The sequence below is a fragment of the Pleurodeles waltl genome, chromosome 8, assembly GCF_031143425.1.
Source record: "Pleurodeles waltl isolate 20211129_DDA chromosome 8, aPleWal1.hap1.20221129, whole genome shotgun sequence".
Taxonomy (NCBI): domain Eukaryota; kingdom Metazoa; phylum Chordata; class Amphibia; order Caudata; family Salamandridae; genus Pleurodeles; species Pleurodeles waltl.
In genome coordinates this window covers 419308148-419333225 of record NC_090447.1, presented here as the reverse complement: position 1 = coordinate 419333225, position 25078 = coordinate 419308148, and the positions used below count along the sequence as shown (strand labels likewise).

At 46.7% G+C, this 25078-nt stretch overlaps 1 protein-coding gene across 4 annotated transcripts in view; it reads left to right on the top strand.

Moving 5' to 3' along the window:
- The window catches only part of HERC2 (HECT and RLD domain containing E3 ubiquitin protein ligase 2), a 1448528-nt gene that overhangs the window by 387420 nt on the left and 1036030 nt on the right, over window positions 1-25078 (top strand). For all 4 annotated transcript variants that reach the window (XM_069204283.1, XM_069204284.1, XM_069204285.1 and 1 more), the window contains exons 28-31: window positions 13071-13203; window positions 13287-13414; window positions 13533-13728; window positions 15896-16032. In XM_069204283.1, the coding sequence (XP_069060384.1) occupies window positions 13071-13203; window positions 13287-13414; window positions 13533-13728; window positions 15896-16032 (594 nt within the window). The remainder of the gene's footprint in view (window positions 1-13070; window positions 13204-13286; window positions 13415-13532; window positions 13729-15895; window positions 16033-25078) is intronic.

Sequence of the window (25078 nt, the reverse complement as noted above, 5' to 3'; positions counted from 1 at the left end):
ATTTCTCCCCAAGAATTGGGAAAGAAGGCGGACCATTGGGTCAAGACTAGGGTGTCCAAAACTTCCACAGGGGGTGACCAAAAGAAAGGGGTCACAAAACCTCCCCAGGGGAAAGGTGGTGACGCAGCCAAAAACAAAAATAGTAAAGAGTCTTCTACAGGCCCCCAAAAACCTGTACAGGAGGGTGGGCCCAGAGCCTCTTCACAAAACAATCCTGGGTACAAGGGTAAAAACTTTGATCCCAAAAAGGCCTGGTGTCGTAGCTGTAGTCAGTCTGGACACCAAACTGGAGACAAGGCCTGTCCCAAGAAAAATACCACTTCAAACTCCACTCCAGCTAACACTGGAATGGCTAGTCTCCAAGTGGGATCAACAGTGTGCCCAGAGCAAATCAGGTGTCACACTGAAGCTACATTAGTCTCTGAGGGTGGGGTGGATTTAGCCACACTGGCTGCCTGGCCCCCTAACATGCAAAAATACAGGCAGCAGCTCTTAATCAATGGGACAAGTGTAGAGGGCCTGAGGGATACAGGTGCCAGTGTCACTATGGTGACAGAGAAACTGGTTTCCCCTGGCCAATACCTGGCTGGACAAACTTATCCAGTCACCAACGCTGACAATCAGACTAAAAGTACATCCCATGGCTATGGTAACTTTAGAGTGGGGAGGGGTCAATGGCCTGAAACAGGTGGTGGTCTCCTCAAATATCCCAGTAGACTGTTTGCTTGGAAATGACCTGGAGTCCTCAGCATGGGCTGAGGTAGAATTGAAAACCCATGCAGCCATGCTGGGTATCCCTGAACTGGTGTGTGTCAAGACAAGGGCACAGTGCAAGGTACAGGGTGAAAAAGTAGAGCTGGAGTCTGGAAGAAAGGCCCAGCCTACCAAGAGAAAAGGAAAGTCAGCTGGGTAACCAGCTGCAACACAGCAAGAAAAAGAGAACCTCTCTTCTCAGGAAGAAGTTCTGCCCTCTGAGGGAAATGAGCCCATGGAGCTGGAACCTTATCAGGTTGAGCTCTTGGGCCCAGGGGGACCCTCAAGGGAAGAGTTGTTTAAGGGACAAGAAACCTGTCCCTCTCTTGAAGGCCTGAGGCAGCAAGCTGCTGAAGAGTCCAAAGGCAAGAAAAATGGAACACATAGGGTCTATTGGGAAGATGGACTCCTGTACACTGAGGCAAGAGATCCCAAACCTGGTGCCACTAGGAGAGTGGTAGTGCCTCAGGGTTTCAGAGAGTTTATTCTGACCTTAGCCCATGATATTCCCCTTGCTGGGCATTTGGGACAAACCAAGACGTGGGAGAGGTTAGTCAACCACTTCTACTGGCCCAATATGTCCCAGAAGGTTAAGGAGTTTTGCCTCTCCTGCCCCACCTGTCAAGCCAGTGGTAAGACAGGTGGGCATCCAAAGGCCCCCCTCATTCCACTTCCAGTGGTGGGGGTCCCCTTTGAAAGAGTGGGTGTGGACATAGTTGGTCCACTGGAACCTCCCACAGCCTCAGGAAATATGTACATCCTAGTAGTAGTGGATCATGCTACTAGGTATCCTGAAGCTATTCCCCTTAGGTCGACTACTGCCCCTGCAGTAGCCAAGGCCCTCATTGGTATCTTTACCAGAGTGGGCTTCCCTAAGGAGGTGGTGTCTGACAGAGGTACCAACTTCATGTCAGCATACCTAAAACACATGTGGAATGAGTGTGGAGTGACTTATAAGTTCACTACACCATATCATCCACAAACTAATGGCCTTGTTGAGAGATTCAACAAGACATTAAAGGGCATGATCATGGGGCTCCCAGAAAAACTCAAAAGGAGAAGGGATGTCCTCCTGCCATGTCTGCTTTTCGCTTACAGAGAGGTGCCTCAGAAGGGAGTAGGGTTCTCACCCTTTGAACTTCTGTTTGGCCACCCTGTAAGGGGACCACTGGCTCTTGTTAAAGAAGGCTCGGAGAGACCTCTTCATGAGCCTAAACAAGACATAGTGGACTATGTACTTGGCCTTCGCTCAAGGATGGCAGAGTACATGGAAAAGGCAAGTAAAAACCTTGAGGCCAGCCAACAACTCCAGAAGTTGTGGTATGACCAAAAGGCTGCACTGGTTGAATTTCAACCAGGGCAGAAAGTCTGGGTTCTGGAGCCTGTGGCTCCCAGGGCACTTCAGGACAAATGGAGTGGCCCTTACCCAGTACTAGAGAGGAAGAGTCAGGTCACCTACCTGGTGGACCTGGGCACAAGCAGGAGCCCCAAGAGGGTGATCCATGTGAACCGCCTTAAGCTCTTCCATGACAGGGCTGATGTAAATCTGTTGATGGTAACAGATGAGGACCAGGAAGCTGAGAGTGAGCCTCTCCCTGATCTCCTCTCATCAGACCCTAAAGATGTCTCAGTGGATGGAGTGATCTATTCAGACACCCTCTCTAGCCAACAGCAGTCTGACTGTAGGAAGGTCCTGCAGCAGTTTGCTGAACTCTTTTCCCTAACCCCTGTTCAGACACACCTGTGTACCCATGATGTGGACACAGGGGACATCATGCCTGTCAAAAACAAAATCTTCAGACAGTCTGATCAAGTTAAGGAAAGCATCAAGGTGGAAGTCCACAAGATGCTGAAATTGGGAGTAATTGAGTACTCTGACAGCCCCTGGGCTAGCCCAGTGGTCTTAGTCCCCAAACCTCACACCAAAGAAGGAAAGAGAGAGATGAGGTTTTGTGTGGACTACAGAGGTCTTAATTCTGTCACCAAGACAGATGCCCATCCCATTCCTAGAGCTGATGAGCTGATAGACAAATTAGGGGCTGCCAAATTCTTAAGTACCTTTGACTTAACAGCAGGGTACTGGCAAATCAAAATGGCCCCTGGAGCAAAAGAAAATACAGCATTCTCCACACCTGATGGGCATTATCAGTTCACTGTTATGCCCTTTGGTTTAAACAATGCCCCTGCCACCTTCCAAAGGTTGGTGAATCAAGTCCTTGCTGGGTTGGAGTCCTTTAGTGCAGCTTATCTTGATGACATTGCTGTCTTTAGCTCCAACTGGCAGGATCACCTGGTCCACCTGAAGAAGGTTTTGAAGGCTCTGCAATCTGCAGGCCTCTCTATCAAGGCATCCAAATGCCAGATAGGGCAGGGAACTGTGGTTTACTTGGGACACCTTGTAGGTGGAGGCCAAGTTCAGCCACTCCAGCCTAAGATCCAGACTATTCTGGACTGGGCAGCTCCAAAAACCCAGACTCAAGTCAGGGCATTCCTTGGCTTGACTGGGTACTATAGGAGGTTTGTGAAGGGATATGGATCCATTGTGACAGCCCTCACAGAACTCACCTCCAAGAAAATGCCCAAGAAAGTAAAGTGGACTGTAGAATGCCAACAGGCCTTTGACACCCTGAAGCAAGCTATGTGCACGGCACCAGTTCTAAAAGCTCCAGATTACTCCAAGCAATTCATTGTGCAAACAGATGCCTCTGAACATGGGATAGGGGCAGTTTTGTCCCAAACAAATGATGATGGCCTTGACCAGCCTGTTGCTTTCATTAGCAGGAGGTTACTCCCCAGGGAGCAGCGTTGGAGTGCCATTGAGAGGGAGGCCTTTGCTGTGGTTTGGTCCCTGAAGAAGTTGAGACCATACCTCTTTGGTACTCACTTCCTAGTTCAAACTGACCACAGACCTCTCAGATGGCTGATGCAAATGAAAGGTGAAAATCCAAAACTGTTGAGGTGGTCCATCTCCCTACAGGGAATGGACTTCATAGTGGAACACAGACCTGGGACTGCCCATGCCAATGCAGATGGCCTTTCCAGGTTCTTCCACTTAGAAAAAGAAGACTCTCTTGGGAAAGGTTAGTCTCATCCTCTTTCGTTTGGGGGGGGGGGGGGGTTGTGTAAGGAAATGCCTCCTTGGCATGGTTACCCCCTGACTTTTTGCCTTTGCTGATGCTATGTTTTGAATTGAAAGTGTGCTGAGGCCTGCTAACCAGGCCCCAGCACCAGTGTTCTTTCCCTAACCTGTACTTTTGATTCCACAATTGGCACACCCTGGCATCCAGATAAGTCCCTTGTAAGTGGTACCCCTGGTACCAAGGGCCCTGATGCTAAGGAAGGTCTCTAAGGGCTACAGCATGTCTTATGCCACCCTGGAGACCCCTCACTCAGCACAGAAACACTGCTTGCCAACTTGTGTGTGCTGGTGAGAACAAAACATGGCACTCCCCTCAGGGTGCCATGCCAGCCTCTCACTGCCTATGCAGGTATAGATAAGTCACCCCTCTAGTAGGCCTTACAGCCTTAAGGCAGGGTGCACTATACCCTAGGTGAGGGCACCAGTGCATGAGCACTGTGCCCCTACAGTGTCTAAGCAATACCTTAGACATTGTAAGTGCAGGGTAGCCATAAGAGTATATGGTCTGGGAGTCTGTTTTACACGAACTCCACAGCACCATAATGGCTACACTGAAAACTGGGAAGTTTGGTATCAAACTTCTCAGCACAATAAATGCACACTGATGCCAGTGTACATTTTATTGTAAAATACACCACAGAGGGCACCTTAGAGGTGCCCCCTGAAATCTTAACCGACTATCTGTGTAGGCTGACTGGTTCCAGCAGCCTGCCACATCCGAGACATGTTGCTGGCCCCATGGGGAAGAGTGCCTTTGTCACTGTGAGGCCAGTAACAAAGCCTGCACTGGGTGGAGATGCTAACACCTCCCCCAGGCAGGAGCTGTCACACCTGGCGGTGAGCCTCAAAGGCTCACCCCTTTGTGCCAGCACCGCAGGACACTCCAGCTAGTGGAGTTGCCCGCCCCCTCCGGCCACGGCCCCCACTTTTGGCGGCAAGGCCGGAGAAAATAATGAGAATAACAAGGAGTCGTCACTGGCCAGTCAGGACAGCCCCTAAGGTGTCCGGAGCTGAAGTGACTCTAACTTTTAGAAATCCTCCATCTTGCAGATGGAGGATTCCCCAATAGGATTAGGGATGTGACCCCCTCCCCTTGGGAGGAGGCACAAAGAGGGTGTACCCACCCTCAGGGCTAGTAGCCATTGGCTACTAACCCCCCAGACCTAAACACGCCCTTAAATTTAGTATTTAAGGGCTTCCCTGAACCTAAAGATTTAGATTCCTGCAACTAACAAGAAGAAGAGGACTGCTGAGCTGAAAAACCCCTGCAGAGGAAGAACAGAAGACACCAACTGCTTTGGCCCCAGACTTACGGGCCTGTCTCCTGCCTTCCAAAGAAACCTGCTCCAGCTACGCTTTCCAAGGGACCAGCGACCTCTGAATCCTCTGAGGACTGCCCTGCTTCAAGAAAGACAAGAAACTCCAGAGGACAGTGGCACTGCTCCAAAAGAACAGCAACTTTGTTTCAAGGAGCAGATTTAAAGACCCCTGCAACTCCCCGCAAGAAGCGTGAGACTTGCAACACTGCACCCGGCGACCCCGACTCGACTGGTGGAGAACCAACACTTCAGGGAGGGCCCTCCGGCGACTCCAAGACTGTGAGTAACCAAAGTTGTCCCCCCTGAGCCCCCACAGCGATGCCTGCAGAGGGAATCCCGAGGCTCCCCCTGACCGTGACTGCCTGAACTCCCTTTCCCGACGGCTGGAAAAGACCCTGCACCCGCAGCCCCCAGCACCTAAAGGAACGGAACTCCTGTGCAGGATTGACCCCCAGGAGGCCCTCTCCCTTGCCCAGGTGGTGGCTACCCCGAGGAGCCCCCCCCCCCCTTGCCTGCCTGCAACGCTGAAGAGATCCCTTGATCTCTCATAGGAAACCATTGAAAACCCGACGCGTGTTTGCACACTGCACCCAGCCGCCCCCGTGCTGCTGAGGGTGTACTTTTTGTGCTGACTTGTGTCCCCCCCCGGTGCCCTACAAAACCCCCCTGGTCTGCCCCCCGAAGACGCGGGTACTTACCTGCTGGCAGACTGGAACCGGGGCACCATCTCCTCTCCATTGAAGCCTATGTGTTTTGGGCACCTCTTTGACCTCTGCACCTGACCGGCCCTGAGCTGCTGGTGTGGTGACTTTGGGGTTGCTCTGAACCCCCAACGGTGGGCTACCTTGGACCAAGAACTGAAACCTGTAAGTGACTTACTTACCTGTGAAACCTAACAATACTTTACCTCCCCAGGAACTGTGAAAATTGCACTAAGTGTCCACTTTTAAAACAGCTTATTGTGTTTAATGTAAAAAGTATACATGCTAATGTAATGATTCAAAATTCCTAAAGTACTTACCTGCAATACCTTTCAAATGAGGTATTACATGTAGAATTTGAACCTGTGGTTCTTAAAATAAACTAAGAAAATATATTTTTCTACAACAAAACCTATTGGCTGGATTTGTCTCTGAGTGTGTGTTCCTCATTTATTGCCTGTGTGTATGTACAACAAATGCTTAACACTACTCCTTTGATAAGCCTACTGCTCGACCACACTACCACAAAATAGAGCATTAGTATGATCTCTTTTTGCCACTATCTTACCTCTAAGGGGAACCCTTGGACTCTGTGCATACTATTCCTTACTTTGAAATAGTGCATACAGAGCCAACTTCCTACAGTATACGCCTGTCATTAGAAAACATTTGTGGCATGGTGCACAAACTAGTCTGTTGACACCCTGTTTATTCTTTACTTTGCCCAGCAGGGCTCTGCTCAGGGCACCCTTAAGGAATATTTGTCTGCTATTTCTGCTTTTCTTGTGGTTGCCTGATCAACCTTCTTTAAGTTCCCTATTGTACATAGGTTCCTCAAACGTCTTACCCATCTTTCTCCATCCCCGTTCATTATGCCCCAATTGGATCTGAATTTGGTTCTGACTTTGTGTGCTACTTTTTAGCCTCTTCACAATTCTATTATCAGGCTTCTCACGTCTTTGTAGAGTATGTGAGTGTAAGGAAAGGTTGAGCAGCTCAGAAGCAGACCATCTTTAGATGGGGCATACCCTGTGTAGGAAGCTGGCACTATGCAGAGAGTCCAGGGCGACCCTTATTGCCTGACAGTGGTTAAAACAATAACCCTAAAAGCTCTCTTTTGTGGTTGTGTGGGCATGAAGTGAGGCTTATCAGAGGACAGTGTTAAGCATTTATTGCACACACGGATCCAGTAAGCGAGACACACACTCAAAGAAATCCAACACCAATTTATAAAATCAACACTTATTTTTATATGACTTTAGATACCAAGATCATCAGAATCAGGTATGTACTTTTCAAGAAATTAATTCTTATATGTTTCAAAAGTTGACAGTGCAATTTCTGGAGCGGTAATATTGTCCTATGGGGAACAGACATATGCTGCATTCAAGCACTTAACATAGACTTAAAGGACTTGTCTTCTTGAGTTAAGGTAAGTATGGGGCAAGATCCAAAGCAACCAATAAATCACTTCGGGGGTCTCTGAGGCATCCAGGTGCAGAGGTGCTTTTCAGGCTTGGGTGCCCTAATGTTATCCTGTGGGAAAGAAGCAGACACTGTATACAGGTACTTGTACTTGGCAAACACTTACAGGGCTGTTCTTCTGGAGTTGAGGTGAGTATGGGGCAAGGTCCAAGATCATGCCAACAGGTCACCTTGAGGACCTCTGAGGGGTCCAGAGGTGTGATAAAGCATTGGGCATCCCTTTCACTCCAATGGGAATCGGTCCGCTTAGAAAGTGGCTACAAGCAGGGACTGGGGGCCAGTCTAGGGGACCCACAGGGGGGCTTGACCCTTGAGAACCTCAGACACGCAGGGACACTGTTGGCCCACATCTCCTCAGGGTGTGGGGCTTGGTTGCAGTGGTGTCTTTTGGCATCTGGTTCCGGTGCAGGGGATTCTTCTAGTTGGGGGGGTTCCTGCACAAAGAGGCTTCAGGTGGCATCTGGAAGTCCACTGTTGGCAAACCCAAGGTGGGCTTTGGCTCTGGAGGGACTGGGGATCATGCTGGCACCTTTGATCCACTTCAACTTTGACTGGGGGCACGGGTGCAGTGGTGCTGTCTGGTGTCAGGTTTTGGCGATCCAGAGTCCCTGGGAGTCTTCTTTGGTGACTGCAGGGTGCAACAAAGCACCTCCACTACTCCACAGGAGATCCTGGTTACTTTTTGAAGTGCTAACAGTCCTCTCAGGCTTTTGGAGGCAGAACAGCTGCAGGATGAGTAGTCTTTGGTGCAGTTGTTGAGGAGAAGACAGGTCTGTGGGGTTGGGGACAGGTCAGTTGCTGCTCTTGCTTTTCACAGCTCTTTGGGTCCTTCTTCTTTTTTTAGTTCAGCAAATGTGAAGTTTTGGTATCAGTGGGCCCCTTAAAGACTCAATTTGAGGGTGTTAAGGGGAGTGAAAGGTAGTAGCCTATGGGCTATTTACCCCTGTAATCAATACAACCCCTGGATGACCACTTCCTTTGGGGAGTGGGCATCACTCTGTCCCAGAATTCCTTATCCCACCCAAGAAATGGTGGAATTCCTAATTTTGTGTTCACTACAGGGTAGCCACCCTATAGATGAGTCCAGCCTGATAGTGCAACAAACCTCCTGCATAGCTAATATTCCCACCTGTCCTGGTCCCAAATGGGCCTCTGGGTGGGGGTTGCCTCTCCCAGGTCTGGGGAATGTGGGGGTCGCACACCAAAGGCAGCAAGGACTTTGAAGTCCCTGGCCTCGCTATGCAGATTTACTAGCCATCCTGTTGGCAGAGGTGATAACAGCTCCTGGCAGAGCAGGCATTTTTTCTGACCTCAAAGAGCAGAGGCTCTCACCTCCATTGAGTCATGAACTAATCTGTGGTGGCAGGCTGGGCCAAACCAGTCATGGCGGGGTCAACCCAGGGTGGGCTCTTGCTCAAAATCACCTGGGAACCCCTACTTGCTGGAATGGACCACCTGAACACCGGCTGCAAAGGGGCAAGGACTCCCGCATGTGGAGTGAGGTCGGAGTCCTTGGTTGTAGGTTTCTTCAGACAGAGCCGTATTCCTCAGGAGTTCTTGGTCATTTTGGGTGCAGGGCAGTCTTCTGGATTCGGCAGAGGTTGCTGGGCCCGCTGGACGCATCACTGGTGTTTTTGCAGTTTCTTTGAAGCAGGAAACAGGCCAGTAGGGCTGGGACCAAAGCAGTTGTCGTCTTCCTTCATCTCTGCTTTGGGTTTCAGTCCTTCTTCTTCTTGTAGGTTGCAAGGAAGCTGGTGAGCTGTCATCAGGGAGGCCCTTAAATCCTAGGGGTGTGTTAGGGGTCAGAGAGCAGTAGCCAATGGCTACTGTCCCTGAGGGTGGCTGCACCCTCCTTGTGCCCACTACTACCTTTGGGGAGGGGGGCACATTCCTATCCCTATTGGTCCCTGTCTTCCAAACCAAGATGGAGGATTCTGCAAGGAGGGGGGTCACCTCAGCTCTGGACACCTTAGGGTGGTCCTGGCTGGGGTAATCACTCCTCCCTGTTTTGCCTAATTTTCCTGCTGGACTGGCCCCTAAAAGTGGGGCTTTGTCGGGGGGGGGCATCTCTACTAGCTGGTGTGCCCTGGGGCACTGTAACCCGAGGCTTGAGTTTTTGAGGCTCACCGCTAGGTGTTATAGTTTCTGCAGGGGGAGGTGTGAAGCACCTACACCCAGGACAGGCTTTGTTTCTGACCACAGAGTGCACAAAGGAACTCACCCCATGTGGTCAGGAACTTGTCTGAAAGTGGCACGCTGGCACAGACCAGTCAGTCCTACACTAGCAGCTGGGCTAACATACCGGGGGCATCTCTAAGATGCCCCCTGGGTGCATTTTTCAATAAATCCCACACTGGCATCAGTGTGGGTATTGTGCTGAGAAGTTTGATACCAAACTACCCAATTTTCAGTGAAGCCATTATGGTGCTGTGGAGTTCGTAATGACAAACTCCCAGACCATATACTCAATATGCCTACACTGCACTTACAATGTCAGTGTGTATATGCTGAGTGAGGGGTCCCCTAGGGTGGCATAATATATGCTGCAGCCCTTCAAGACCTTCCCTGGCCACAGGGACGTTGTACCATGGGTACCTTTTACAAGGGATTTAACTGTCTGCCAGGGCTGTGCCAATTGTGGATGCAAAGGTACAGTTTTAGGGAAAGAACACTAGTGCTGGGGCCTGATTAGCAGTGTCCCATCACACTTTCAATCAAAGTTGGCATCAACACTAGGCAACAAGTTGGGGGGAGGGTGACCATGCCAACAGTGGCCATTTCCTACAACTACTGCCTTGACAGTCATGTCCGTAGGGACGGGCACATTGCCTATTCAGTCCTGCTGGACTTCCTTGTTTGAACTTGGTTCGCAGACCCACCTTCCAGGATGGTATTACTTGGGTATCTTTTCAAAGGTAAGGCATCTGCAGCTGGAAGTCTTTATCACATGGGCAAGTTACTTATCTTTGTTAATGCCTCATATGGTAGAGACTATATCTAGCTGCAGATTCCTTACAGACCAACCCACCCTGTCCGCTCTGCAAACTGATTTCTAGGGACAGGGACGGCCCTTTCAGGGTCTAAGTTTTGCTGCACCATTAGTCAGTGTTTTTCATTGCTCTGCCCTTGGGTGGGTGGCATTTATATAGGACCACCAACATCATATCCGATGCAGATTATGCTGACAACAGACGTGGACCTGATCAACGCCACCTAACGGCATGCATGGGTGCTGCTTGAGAAAATCTTCCAGATGATGTGTGATGCCTGGTTAGAACTCAAAGGTAAGGAATCTGCATCTAGATAGTGTCTAACAGATGAAGCGTTATCAAAGGTAAGTCACTTGTCCCTTAAGAATAGGACTTTATGGTTCAGTTCTCTTTTTTAAAGGTTTACACATACGCATGCCTACACCCAAATGCCGGCAGGCAAAAGGCATATCTTGCTCATATAAATGCTTAATCCATAATGGAAACAGTCCCCCAATTTCCACCTCCCCAACCCAAATGCAAACCGAGGTATCCATTTCCCGCTGGTAGCGTGTTACAGACACAAAAGGCAGGAGAACCTGTTATCAGATGGAATAAGATGTGATTAGGAGTCTGTAAAGTGAAGGAGTCTCCAGTATTTCGGACAAGATAATTCACAAAATTCACAGGACAGCAAAGAGATGAGAGGGGCCCAAAGTTCCCGAAAAGAGGCTGAAGACGCCCTGAGGGACAATGTAAGTTTCCCCATGCCCAAAATATACCACAACTGGTCCACACACATCCTGTGTGTTAGAAGTCTGTCAGTGCCCCACTAAGGAAGGATCGATTGGTGTGCGGCACCTATTGCGATACTTAGTCTGTGACCCCTGTGTGTTCGGAGGGGGGTAAGTAAGAGGGTTAGGAAAGCCCAGTTGGGTGTAGGTCGTAAATCTGGGGAGAGTTGTGTCCAAGAAAGTATTGAAGTATGTCAAGACCGAGTTCCAAAAGGCTTGTCATTTTGGGCAGTCCAAGAGAATGTGCAACAGTGCCCCTGTCTCTCCACAGTGTCTCCAGCATTCGGGGCTGTGCTTGGGGTTACCCCTGTGTAATCTGGACGGTGTAAGATACCAGTGTGTTGTGATTTTTGTGGCTGTTTCTATACTAGAAGTGTTGGTGGCTGTGTGTCTGGTACGGTAGTAGAAATCTCCCCATTCATATTGGTGAGTGTTCTACACAGCTCCCTTGCACACGTTTCTGACTGGGGGCTGTAGCGGGTGGTGGAGGTGGAGAGAGTAAAGTATATATTTTGTACACTAGTTTGCAGTCATCTTTCTTAAGTATGAGCCATTTTTCAAATTAAGTCAAGGGACGTCCTGCTCCTTGTTTGACCGAGTTATGTGAGACCCAATGTCTGATTTGGAGATAGCAAAGTCTCTCATTCTCCGTCAGGCCTAAATTTTGTATTAGTTGTTCAAAGATCATACGGCCCTCCTCGTCAAAAAGGTAACCGACTGAACGGCTGTCAGCACCCAGACACCGGTGGAATGCTGCCTCATTCAGCCCTGCGGTGAAGTCCGTGTTCCTGCAGATAGGTGTTAAGGGGGATGGAATGGATGTCAGACCTTTGCCTGTAGAAACCATTTCCCAATCCTTCATTGTTTGCATGCGTAATAGGGGAGGAATAAAGTCCCCATGCCCGCTGCCTTTGGGGGAGGAAGGGTATTTTCCACTGGGTTAAGGACCTGCAGTGGCATGGTTCATAAAAAGCCAGTGTTTCTCTAACTCTGATTGGAGCCATTCGACTAGATAGCGAAGATGTTCTGCCTGGTAGAATCGCTGGAGATGTGGGATCTCCAAGCTTCCTTCCCACAGTGGGCAATAGCTCTGATCCCTTCTCATATGGCGGCGTTGCCCCGCCCAGATAAATCCATGTATGTTGTTCTGAAGGAGGGCGATTGTGCGAGGTGAGGGGTGCTTTGTGTGGGGGCTGAAAGAACAGAATCCGCGGGAGGATCACTATCTTTACCCTAGCGATCCAGCCCTGCCAAGGAGGTGGTACAAATGCCGGGCATTGAGGGTTGCAATGGTTTGTGTGAGTATAGTGTTCTAATTACAGACCCGCTCTGGACTCTTCTGTTTTGGCCAGCTATATGCCCAAGTATGAGATTGAATCGCTCTGTCACTTAAGAGGAAAGCTTTGGGCTGTAGTGACTCCTTTCTTGTTTTAATGGGAATCAGGAGTAAGCTTAGCCTTCTGGCTTTGCAGAATTTGTCTATTATGTAATGGAGCATTTATGAAATTCCTTGTTCAGATCTTAACCTTTTTTACTGGGTCTGTAAAGCTCAAGGTGAGTCAGACATCCTGGATTAAATAATATTAATATATATATATATTTTGACTGGAAGATGTATTACGGCTACTGATGGTCCTATAAGAGATCTAATGCAGTATATACCAAAAATCTACTCTATCAAGATTGTGACATTCATAATAGTATAAACTTTACAGTGTGTGTGTTTTCATAGTAAATGTAACAGTTTTTGGAGATTGACATTTGTTCTCATGCGCAGTTGTTGATCTTCTATTTTTATTTTAGTGTTTTATTCTTAAACGAGCTACATGATATGTTTTGCCAGTTAACAATTGACTTTAGCCTGAGAATGTTTTTTGTTGTTGTTATATTTTTATTTTTTACTTTTTCAGGATTTCCTTTGTCAGATAGAGAGATACTGCAAGCAGTGCCATCTGACGACTCCAATCACGTTTCCTCCTGAGCATCCTGTGGAGGAAGTAGGACGCCTGTTATTATGTTGCCTGTTAAAGCATGAAGATTTAGGTATCAGATTTTAGATTACAATTTTGACTTCTTGCCCTTAAATTTGCCAACGACCTAATTGACTGTATCATTTTCTGTCACAGGTCATGTAGCCTTGTCTTTAGTTCATCATGGCTGCCTTGGAGTTGACCAAACAAAGCACCGAACCTTACCCAAATCTGTGGTAGATGTATGCCGTGTTGTCTACCAAGCAAAATGCTCTCTGATCAAGGTACATATTTTGTTTAGTAGCTTATGCTTTTGTCTTGTTAATTTATTATTAGTTTTTATGTCATTCATGTTGGGATTTTGTTGCAATTTAAGAGAATTGTTTTCAATGATTCTTTCAGACCCATCAAGAGCAAGGTCGCTCCTACAAAGAAGTATGTGCTCCGGTCATTGAGCGATTGAGATTTTTGTTCAATGAATTGCGTCCAGCAGTGTGCAATGATTTGTCTATAATGTCCAAACTGAAGCTTTTAAGCTCATTACCCCGATGGCGAAGAGTAGTTCAAAAGATAATCCGAGAGAGGAGGAAAAAGAGAGGTTAGTGCATATTATGAATGTTATATTTTTTTTCTCTTAACATTTCACACACTTTCTCCTTGATCACTTTAAAAGTAGGGTGTTATAGTACTTCTCCCTGTAGTCTATTTCTGTGCATCCTATTTATATGTTTCAGTGTAGAGTGGGGTGTTTAATGTATGCCTTTTCGTGCCTGATACCCTTTAGGACCTTAGTTTGGTTAAACAGTGCATCCTACAGATTTGTGTAGGAGGTGCAGTGGGGCCTAACGACAGTCATTCTCAAGAATAGAGATAGTGATTTTTTTATTTTATTTTGCCAAATCCGAAGAACTCGTGTTAAACAATTTGTTGCTGCTCTGTTTTCTGTATTTTGTGTTTTTGCCTGCTCTGCCCCTCTGATACTACCCACTCACAGCAGATAATGAATTTGTAGTGAAAGCATAGTAGTGAGGATCTAAAGACTATCTGTGATGGCATGCAAAATAAATTATTATATAGTGAAAGGTCACTTGTGATAAAAAGCAGCAACAGGTATTTACCAAAAGGCAATAAACAGTGCCAGGGATAGCATGCATACACTGTAATTTCAATTAATAAATCCTGCTTTTTATTTGACTTGATTCTCTGTTAATACGTTTTTGTGGTCTTTTAATTAATTTGTTACTTATGCTGAAAGAATGTTTTTTTTGCTTTTAATAATTTTTACTTGCACACTTGCGTTTTTGTTAACTCCCTCATTTAATTGTAAGGGTTTTCTGGAGAACTTCTAGAATGGATTATGAAAAGGTATTTAGCTAATTTAAACATAATTACTAAAGCACCAGCAATGGAAAAGAGGTTAAATTACTATGTGAGGATCAAAAAATGGAGTTGCTCTCTTGTGATCAGTCTCTGTGCATATGGGCCTCACATCAGCCTTGCATCCTCCATCTTACACATAGCTTCAACTAGCCTGTTGAGGTCTACCTTTTCAAACTGTTTGGAAATTCATGTTGCAACAGTCAGGTGAAGAAATGCAGTTCAAAAGATGATGTGAATCTGTGAATCTGCATTGCTGGTCTCCTCGCCCAACCATCTGCTGTTTTCACTAACTCACATCCTGTATTTTCCTCCTGTGCATAGGGTGAGGAAGTGTGTTTTTGTGGTATACCTCCCTCTTTGAACAGTCTTTGGACCTATAAATTCTCCTTTCTTTTATTTGGAAGAATATCAGTTCTATTAACCATTGGCACAAGTTGATTAATTTTACTTTACACCTTTAAAAGGACAGTTCTTGAAGCATGTGCATACTCTAGTACTCAATGGAAAGCACCCAGAGAATAGGTAATCATCTTTAACTACATGGCATTTCGAGGCTTGAAGCTGCCTCTGAGTTCTGGGACATCTTCTCCTTACTGCAGATTAAGGTATTGACCAGCCCTCAGCACTTCCTTACAGTAAGATAACCAAATCTGAAAAAGAGCCCTTTGCCCAGCAACATCATGTTTTGATAAAGACAGTGCCACAAAGAGTAGAAGTGTATGGTTCTTCTTACAATGTGAGTTTGCAAATGTGATGGTCTGCAAAAGAGGACTCAAATAAGCCCATGACTATTACAGTCAGTGAGAGTTATGTCTGTAGGTGTTGCAGTACATAGGGCGATATAGTGGTCTGTCTGTTCTTGTTATTACTTTCTCTGTATCATTCTTCAGTGCCTTTCTAAACTGGCACCTTACTGAAACAGAAGAGTAGCCTGGTTGGGGGGTGATTTTTTTTCCAGGCACCTAAAAATAAGCTTTAATACCCCCATCTCAGTGAACAGCTCCACTTTCAGATCTTGCTATAGTCTTTAAATTGAGAAAGCCAGCTTTCACTTCAAAAATACATTACCATATGGTCAGTGAACGAACTGAGTCAATAATACATAACATTAAATGTTGTTTTGGCCACGAACTGAATATCCTTGTAAGCCATTTTAAGTTTGTGATTCAGAATGGTTGGCTTGGAACCCAATAACACTCCACAATCTGGGCTGTTTGAAAGCATTTTGTTTCTTATAATTCCATTTGAAATTACTGAGAGTGTGTAGACAGCCTAGCCAAATTTTAGTATAGGAACCGACTGGTCCCTAAATGCCACTGTTATAAATTATTAAAGCAATTGATGGCTATTGACGACAATGTTTTTTTTTTTTTTTTTTTTTTAAGTACCTAAAAAATCGGAATCTGCAACTGTAGAAGAATCTAAAATTGGCAATGAAGAAAGCGACTTGGAAGAAGCATGTGTTGTGCCCCTCAGTCCTTTGGCACTGGACAAATGCCTTTTGCCCATCAGATCACCAAAGGTAATGTAATGTGTGTAGCCTGGAATGAAGTCTATAAAGATTTCACTACAACGTACGATAGTTTCCTTCCTTAGATTTGCCATTTTGAACAACATTGAAAATAATTAACTTTAAGTAGACTGTGATCAACCTTCACTTTATATGTGACTGAATTTTGAGGTCTCTTACTTTGTTGCATTCTGAACTTCACAGCCTTTTAAATTACTTTCACCCGCTTTCAGAAATATTTGAATATATGGGTTTTTGTTAGATCTCTTGAGACATGGTATCTTTTCACAGTTTTTCAGTCTTTATATTCACCTAGCTTTTTTGACTTTGTCCAGAGGGCACCTTCTTCATTGAAGGTTGCAGATCCTCCCTGATTTGGGGCCCCAGATATCAAAGATAGTGGTAGTCCAAATTCTGCCCCATTACCTTTCTGCCCCCGTTCACCATCCCTAACCCAGATGCCAAAACTCATTGCCCAATTTAGAAAGGGTTGTTGACACCAGGTGAGTCGTGTTAGGTAAGTGTTTGAGGGCACTTAAAAAGTGCAAAACATATGCCCTAAGGCTTCTTTAGGCTATTAAGAAAGTACAGAGGTGCATATTCTTCTGACCCAGCTACCTACATTAGCAAGACAGATCAATTTTCAATTCCTCCGAATGGAAGGCAAGTCGTTTTTCTGAAACAGCATTAGGTAGGGCATTGCACAGCGATGGCTCTAGGACAGAGAAGGCTCTAGCGCTTGATAATTTTGTTTTTTAACCTGTGGAACTTGTAGAAGCGATAATTTCTTCAGTCTTAATACCCTATTCTAGTATTTGTTTGTCAGTAGTCTTATGTAGAAAGGGATGGTTTTTCCAGTGTGCTTCTTTTTATCTGTAGCAGAGTTCCTTGAACTTAATCTGTCTCTCAAACAGCAGCCAGTGCAGGCTTCGTCATGCTTTAGAGATGTGGTCAAATGTTGGCATGTTGTAAATCATCCTGGCTGCTAAATTTTGCACAAACTAGAATTTTTGAGTAGATGTTTTACGCAGCCCAAGATAACATGTATTGGTTTAATCCCAGTGTGAATTTAGACCTCCATTAGCTACCTCTGCTCTTACTTTACTTGGAATGAAGGAGAAGTTATTTTCGATAACTTTTTCAGCTTTCCTAATTTAGAAAACTTAAAATGCATTGTGAAAGCTATATTGTCACTAATCCATCAATATAGAGTTTGGCTTTTTTGGGCTTATCCCATAAAGGAATTAGGAAAGTCGTTCCCGGTCATTGTGGTTCTGAAGGAAGATTCAGGACTATGTTTTATGCACCTCCACTCTCAAAGTTCAGTGGCTGCCACCGACGACATCGCCATTTACTTCAGCATCTGGGAACATTTGGACCAGACAGCACAAACACCCTGGAGAGATGGACTAAATGAAGTGGACCGGAAAAGTCCAACAAAAGAGTGAAATGCTGTCTCCTTAATTGGAAGGCCAACACTCTTGAGGACTGTCTACAATGTCTAAGATTTGGCTTAGACACTGTAAGGGCATAGTGCTCATGCAACTATGCCTTAAAATGTGGTATAGTGCACCCTGCCTTAGGGCTGTAAGGCCTGCTAGAGTGGTGACTTACCTAGGCCACAGGCAGTGAGTTGTATGTCGACTTAGTCATTATCTCTCCACCAGCACACACAAGCTGAGAGGCAGTGTGCATGTGCTGAGTGAGGGGTCCCCAGGGTGGCATAATACATGCTGCAGCCCTTAGAGACCTTCCCTGGCCACAGGGCCCTTGGTACCAGGTGAACCACTCACAAGGGACTTATCTGTGTGCCAGGGCTGTGCCAGTTGTGGAGACAAAGGTTCAGTTTAGAGGAAGAACACTGGTGCTGGGGTCCTGGCTAGCAGGGTTCCAGCACACTTTCAATCATAACTAGCATCAACAAAAGGCAAAAGGTTAGGGGGTAACCATGCCATTAGAGGCATTTTCATACACCTAGTGAATGGTACCCCTGGTACCTAGGGCATGGGTACTGGTGCCTAAGGGCAGCAGCATGCATTCTGCCACCCTCAGGGATCCCTCCTAAAACAAGTTGCACACAGCTTCCATTGCAGACTGCGTGTCCTGATGCTAGTCAGGTGATAACAAAACATGGCACACTCTTTGTGTGCCATGCCCCACCGCCTGCATCTACATATATGTAAGTCCCCCCTACAGCAGGCCTTAAAGCCCTAAGGTGTGGTGCATCATATTGGATGTGAGGACATATCTGCATGAACAGATATGCCCCTGTGATGTCTAGTTAGATTACAGGATATTGCAAGTGAACAAGGAAGCCATCTTAAGGTATGTACTGGACACTCGTCATTATGAGTTCCCAAACTATATAATGGCTTCACAGAAACCTATGGTGTTTGGTGTCAAACACCTTGTCTTAATATATCCAGGTTGATGCCAGCCTTGGATTTATTATGATGTGCACCCAGAGGGCACCTTAGAGGTGCCCCCTGAATCCTACTAGCCCCTTTGTGTGCTGGCTGGCTGACTGACATGTTACTGACCCCCCTGAAAGTGAGAGCCTACCCTCTCAGAGGCTTGAAACAATGCCTGCTTCCAGAAAGGTGTTTTCAACATCTCAGCAAGATGGCTAGTGAATCGGCATACAAGGCCAGGGACTTAAAAGGCCACCTTTGGTGTGTGACCCTGCTTTCCCATACCTGGGAGATGCCACCTTCTGCCCTGAGACCCACTTGGCACCAGGACAGATTGGAAAATTAGTTATCCAGTAGGTGTGTTCCACACTCCTATGGTGGGCTCCCCGAAGTGGACATGCAAGGAAGAGTTACACCATATTGATTTTAGTGGAACTAGGAATTCTGGGACAGGCTTTTGCCCACTTCCCACAGGAGGTGGTCATATAGGGGGTGTAGTCTATCGGCTACCACTCTACGCTCCCCTAAATGTCCCAAAATTGAGTATTTAGGTGACCCCCTGAAACCAGAAGAACAGATTCCTTTGACCCAAGAAGAAGAGAGCAAAGAACAGCTGAGGGAGTGAGAACTGTGAATGACTGGTGGAATTTTGGCACAAAACCATGCCTTGCCTACCTGCTTCTGTCACAACATCCGCAAGATCCCGACTAGTCCTGCAGCTGTGGAAACTCCAAACACCTCAGGTTTTCTAGCACTTCACCAACCCTTCAGCATCTTCCTTGGAGTGAAGCAGCAACTTCACTGCTCCTGTAGGCACCAACCGCAACATCTGGTTTACTGTTTTTCTAACCTCCGGATCCACTGATGCTGCAGCTGTGCTGGAGGACGTAATAGTGCTCTAAGAGGCCAGTCCTGTCTCTCCACCAAGTGAGAAGACATAAGGACCAACCGGAGCCATCCTCCATCAATAAACCAGAGCACCGGACCCCTTGCAGCAACCAAGGCTTGTTGAAGTCCAATCGGGATTCCAATGTTTCATCCAAATACCAGCTATCGAGGGACGTCAGGTCATCATCCATAGAAGTCCAGCTGCGCTGTTTAGTCCCTCTTCTTGCAGGTCCACCAACGAACAGTGGGTGCATTGACGTAGGAGCACCAACGACAAAGACCAGCTGCGCCGGAGCTCCCTGGCCCAGATCAACGACATCCAAAGGTGTTCTCTTGCTCCCAGGACCCCCACCGACCAACTGCTTGTTCCACAATACCCCAAAAGAGATCTTTTCGGGATTATTACTTTTACCCCTGTAAAACCAATAAGTGTCACCTGTACTATCTGCATAGTGTACCCCTACATTTGGTACACTGCATAGACGGACCTAGCCCTGAACTCCTCCAACATTGTCATCACTTCTGGCAGCACGTCCTCCATATCCTGCGAATATATCAAGGCATCATGTGCATGCAATGATATAATCTCTGAGCCTGAGCTCCCTACTCTTCCGCCCGCATATGCAACCGACAAGCCAGCGTCTCCATGGCTAGGGCAAAAAGTAAAGGGAACAGTAAGCAGCCCTGACAGGTGCTGTAAGCAGAATCATATTCTATTAAGAGGTGTATGAAGCTGGCTCTTTATATAGTGGACCAAAAAGAGGTACATTGTGTAAAGAGTCCAGGCAAACCCTAAAGGAATTACAAAGGCACAAATGGCACCCCAAGTGCTCTCTTTTGTGGTAGTCTGGGCGAGCAATTAGGCATATCAGAGGGTAGTGCTAAGCATCTATTGCACACACAAAGGCAGTAAGTGAAACACTCAATAAAAAAAAAAAATCTAACACCAATTTATAAAAATAACACTTACCTTTATATAATTTTGGGCACCAATATCATCACGATCAGGTAAGTGTTTTGAGTTATGAATTTGTACAGGTTTGAAAAATCAATACATAAAGTACAATTTATTGAGTAGTAATGCTATCCTATGGAGGAAAGGCATATACTGCATACAGTTACTTTACAGTGACTGACAGGAGTAATTGTCTGTACGTATGGTGAGTACGGCGCAGGGTCCAACGCAGCACTAACAGGTCACCTTGGGCAGCATTAGGACTGCCAGATGCAGAGATGTAATTCAGTGTTGGGTGCCCTGTTGAAGTCAGTGGAGATCGATCTGGTCAAGAGACTGCAAGCTGGGACTTTGGGACCAGTCCGGCTTAACCAGCAAGGGGGCTCAGTATCCCTATTTTCACTCACTATTTTCGTGGACTTAGGGATACTGTTAGTCCTGTTTTCCTTACTCTGGGGCAGCTGGGTGGTGGTGTCCTGAGGCGTTGGATTTTTGTCATTGGAAGCACTCGCAGAGCCTGCACTAAGAGGCTGCAGGCAGCACCAGGAAGTCCACAGTTGGCAAAACCAAGGTGGACTTTATATCTGGAGGGTCTGGGGAGCATGCTGGCACCATTGGCCCACTTCGGCTGGGGTTAGAGGGCACTGGTGCAGTGGTGGTTTCCATTGTTGTTTTTTTTGGCGGTCTGGAGTCCTTGCTGCTTTTCTGGGGTGCCTGCAGGATGCAGGGAAGCATCTCCGCTACTCCATGAGAGTTCCTGATCCATGAGTAAAGGCTGGCAGTCCTTCCAGGCTTTTGAATGCACAGGCAGCTGCAGGATGAGTCGTCTTTGGCACAGTTGTCGAACAGCAGGCAGGCTGACAGAGTTGCCACTAAGTTAGTTGCTGGTCTTCTGTTCATGCTTTTGCAAAGCTTCAGTGTCCATCTTCTTTCAGGTTGGCAGGATCTGATTTCCTGGTGCCAGGGGCACCCTTAAATACTAGATTTGGGGGTGTATTGGAAGTGTAAGGTAGTAGCCAATGTGCTCCTTACCCCTGGGGTCACTATGTACCCTATATGAACACTTCCTATGAGAAGTGGGCTTAACCCCGTCCCAGAGTTCCAAATTTAGTATCACCAAGATGGCAGACTTTTACATTTCACATTCGCATCAGGTAGCCTACGTTAGTGGTGGAACTAGCATGAGGGTGGACATGCCTCTCTGACTAATTTTCCCACCTGTCCAGGCATCAAATAGTCCCTGGTCGGAGGGTGGGCATCCCCTCACCTCTGAGGGAATCCATATTTGCATACCAAAGGCGGTGGGCTCTTTGAAGCTCCCTGCCTTGGAATGCTAATTTACAGGTCATCCTGTTGGAAGGTTTAGGAACCTGGCTCTCTATAAAATGAAGTACACTGTACAGACAGTCCAGTGGATCTCCAATTGCAGAAGTAGATATTGTAGTAAGCTGGCCTGGTGTGTGGTTGGGTACCTTACGTACTTACACCTTATACCAGGTTCAGGTATCCCCTATTAGTGTAGTGTAGGCAGTGTCTATAAGCCAATCTCTCTAGAGGTAGATGAGCAGCCAAAGCTTGCATAGGAGACATCCAAAGCTCATGCAAGACCACTGTAGTCACACAGTAAGTACACACATGAAAGAAAACACTCAGTACCTTTATTTTAGTGACACAATTACCAAAAAGTACTTGATAGGCAACCCTCAAATAAGAGGTAAGTAACACACTAGATACATATACTAGTAATCAGAAATAGGTATAATAGTAGTTAGTAGTAGAAAACAGTGCAATTGCAATAGATAATAGTGACCCTAGGGGGAGCTTAAACCATATACTAAAAGAATGGAATGTGAATGCAGGACTCCCCATCCAGGTAAGTGGAATCTGTAGAGGGGAGCTGGAGCAACTAGGAACCCCAAGACGTAAGTTCCACAGTGCTCCCCAGCGACCAGGAAGAAAGCAGTGAGTTACTGGATTTTCCCTGAACCACCAAAAGGACTAAAAAGAAGAATAATGCAACACCCAGTCAAGACTGCAAGAAACCAGCGGTGGATTCCTGAAGAGGAAGATGTGAAAAAGAAGGAGGCCAAGTCCAGAAGTCGCAGGAATGTCCGGTGGTAGCAGGAGCCACTACCCACCTGTCTGTGGTTGCAGGAGTTGGTCGACGGTTGGATGAAGACCCTCAGAGGTGCAACCCTAGAGTTCGTGAAGAGTTCCTGGAGGATGAAGTTGACGTCCCACGCCGGATTGAAGATTGCAGTCTGTCTGTATTGTGGAAAAGCCACCAACAAGCCTTGGAAAAGGCAAGAGTCGCGGAAGACGAAAAGTGGAGCTGCCGGGGGCCAGCAAGGTCCAGGAGGACTCAACCCACAGGGGCAGAGAGGAAGTCCCAGGGCACCCTGAGCAATGCAGAATGTCTACAGAAGAAAGGGCAGTCCCCACAGGAGACCCACTTGAAGGGGATCCAGGAGTTGCAGAGGGGCCCACGCAGCACAACTGAGGAAGGGTCTCATGCCGCAGGAGAAGCACACAGCGGGTTGTGCATCACAGGGAAGAGTGCTGGGGCTACATGGAGCCTGAAGATCGCCTCAAGGAGATGCCAACAGCCTTGGTAGGTGCAAGAGACACAGTGCGCAGGGGAACTGTCCTGCATGGGTAGGCAAGGGCTTACCTCCACCAAAGTTGGACAGCTGGAAGAGAGGACCAGGGGGACCACTCCAGACCACCACCCGTGATGCAAACTCCACTCACCTCCGGATGAGAGGAGATCCATGCAGTCGGTCGTTGTTGCAGTTGGTGTCTGCAGGTGCAGGGGAGTGACTCCTTCATTCCAATGGAGATTCCTTCTTCCTTCTTCCTTCTCGTGCAGTGTGAATGCTTGCCGCCCTCAGAGGATGCACAGCCGGGGAAGTGTTGCAGAAGCTGGAAGGAGCAATGGAAACAATGTTGCAAGCAGAACCTTTGTTGTGGATGCAGCTGGGTCGGTTCCTGGAGGGTCCAGTTGCAGTTCCACTGGCCAGAAGTTGAAGTAAACGATGCGGAGGAATCCTGCTGGAGTCTTGCTTTTCGAATCTGAGGACCCACCCAAGATTGAATGCCAACTTTGATAACAGCTTCAAGGGCTGGTTGGGGGATTCAACAGTAATACATCTCCCCTGGGCCAGAGGTCTCTCTTTAATGACAGCCATCTGAACAGGTCAAAGCTTTACTGGTCAAGCAAGCAATCAAACAAGTCTCAAAACAAGAAACTACTCAACTTATTTCTCAATCCCAAAGGTAGACAGAACACTCCATCCAATTCTAGACCTTAGGTTCATCAGCAAGCTTACAAAAAGACACACATGTAAGATGACAACCTTACAGGAGGTAATGCTTGGTTGCAGCAATGAGATTACATGCAACAATAGACAAAAGATACCTACTTCCACATTCCAGTGAACAGAAAGCACAAGAAATACCTAAGGTTTGCAGTGAACAAGACACATTATCAGTTTACAGTACTGGCATTTGGGCTGAAATCAGCACCAAGAGTGTTCTCAAAGTGTCTGGCTGCAGTAGCAGCACACTTTGGGGAGGAGGGGGTACACATGTATACCTATACCTTGACAACTGGTTAGTAAGAGCACACTCTAACACCAAGTGCGCTAACAGGACATTCTGGAAGTAATGGAGACCCTTTGCAGGCTACGTTTCTCCTTCAGTATAGAAAAGTATTTGCCAGAACACAAGAAAGTTCTCTTGGGAGCAAGATTCAGGTCCAGTTAGGGGGAAAGAATACCCCAATGATAAAAGGACTTAATTCCTACTGACAGAAATTCACTGCTACCGCTACCGGAGTTGGGAAAATCTAGTGCTTGTCAAGCAGCGGGTAGAGCAGGAGATGATGTGGTAGAACAGAGCACACATTGCACAAGGGAGATCTTTTGCACAGCCAACTCTATCCGTGACGATAACCACAGACACCTCACATATGGAACGGGGAGCTCAAATTGGCATACTCACGGTACCTGGGATATGGAAGGAACAGGATGTAGTGCAACAATCAATATACTGGAGCTAAACACAGTCTTTTTAACTGTGAAAGTAGCTTTTGGGGAAGACAATCTTGATTCAAACAGACAATACAAAAACAATGTTTTACATTAGCAAACAGGGAGGGACTCAGTCACCACCCTTATTAGCCCAAGAACTATAGAGATGGGCTTTAGAGAGGAAGTGGAAATTCAGGCCATATATGTTCCAGGGAAGGACAATGTCACAGCAGACAGATTGAGCAGATAAGCCTCATGCCCCCACGAATGAGAACTGAACCAGAAGGTTGTAGAAAGAATCTTACAGAAATTAGGAACACCCAACAATTGATCTGTTTGCAGCTCAACAGAATGCACAATGCCAAAGCTTCACCTCCAGAAAGCCACATCATCTGTGCCTGAGGGATGCACGGTCAATAAATTGGTGAGGGACATTTCCGTACTCCTTTCCCCCAATCGTATTGTTATACGCAGTAATCAGAAAATGCAGAAGGAGTCAAATTACTCTAATCTTAATTACCCCACAGTGGGCAAGATAGAGATGGTTCTCAGAAGTAGTAGAACTAGAAAAAGGAAAGTATCAAAAATTACCAAAAATACAGAATCTGTTGTCAGTGGAAAAAGGAAGAGTAAATCACCCAGATCCAGAAACATTGAGTGTAGCTGCATGGCTCCTGAAGACTTAGAATTTGGTCATATGAAACTGCTGGAAAAGACAATGGTAATTCTACAGGGAAGCAAGAAGGCCAACCACAAGAAAATGTTAGATAGAC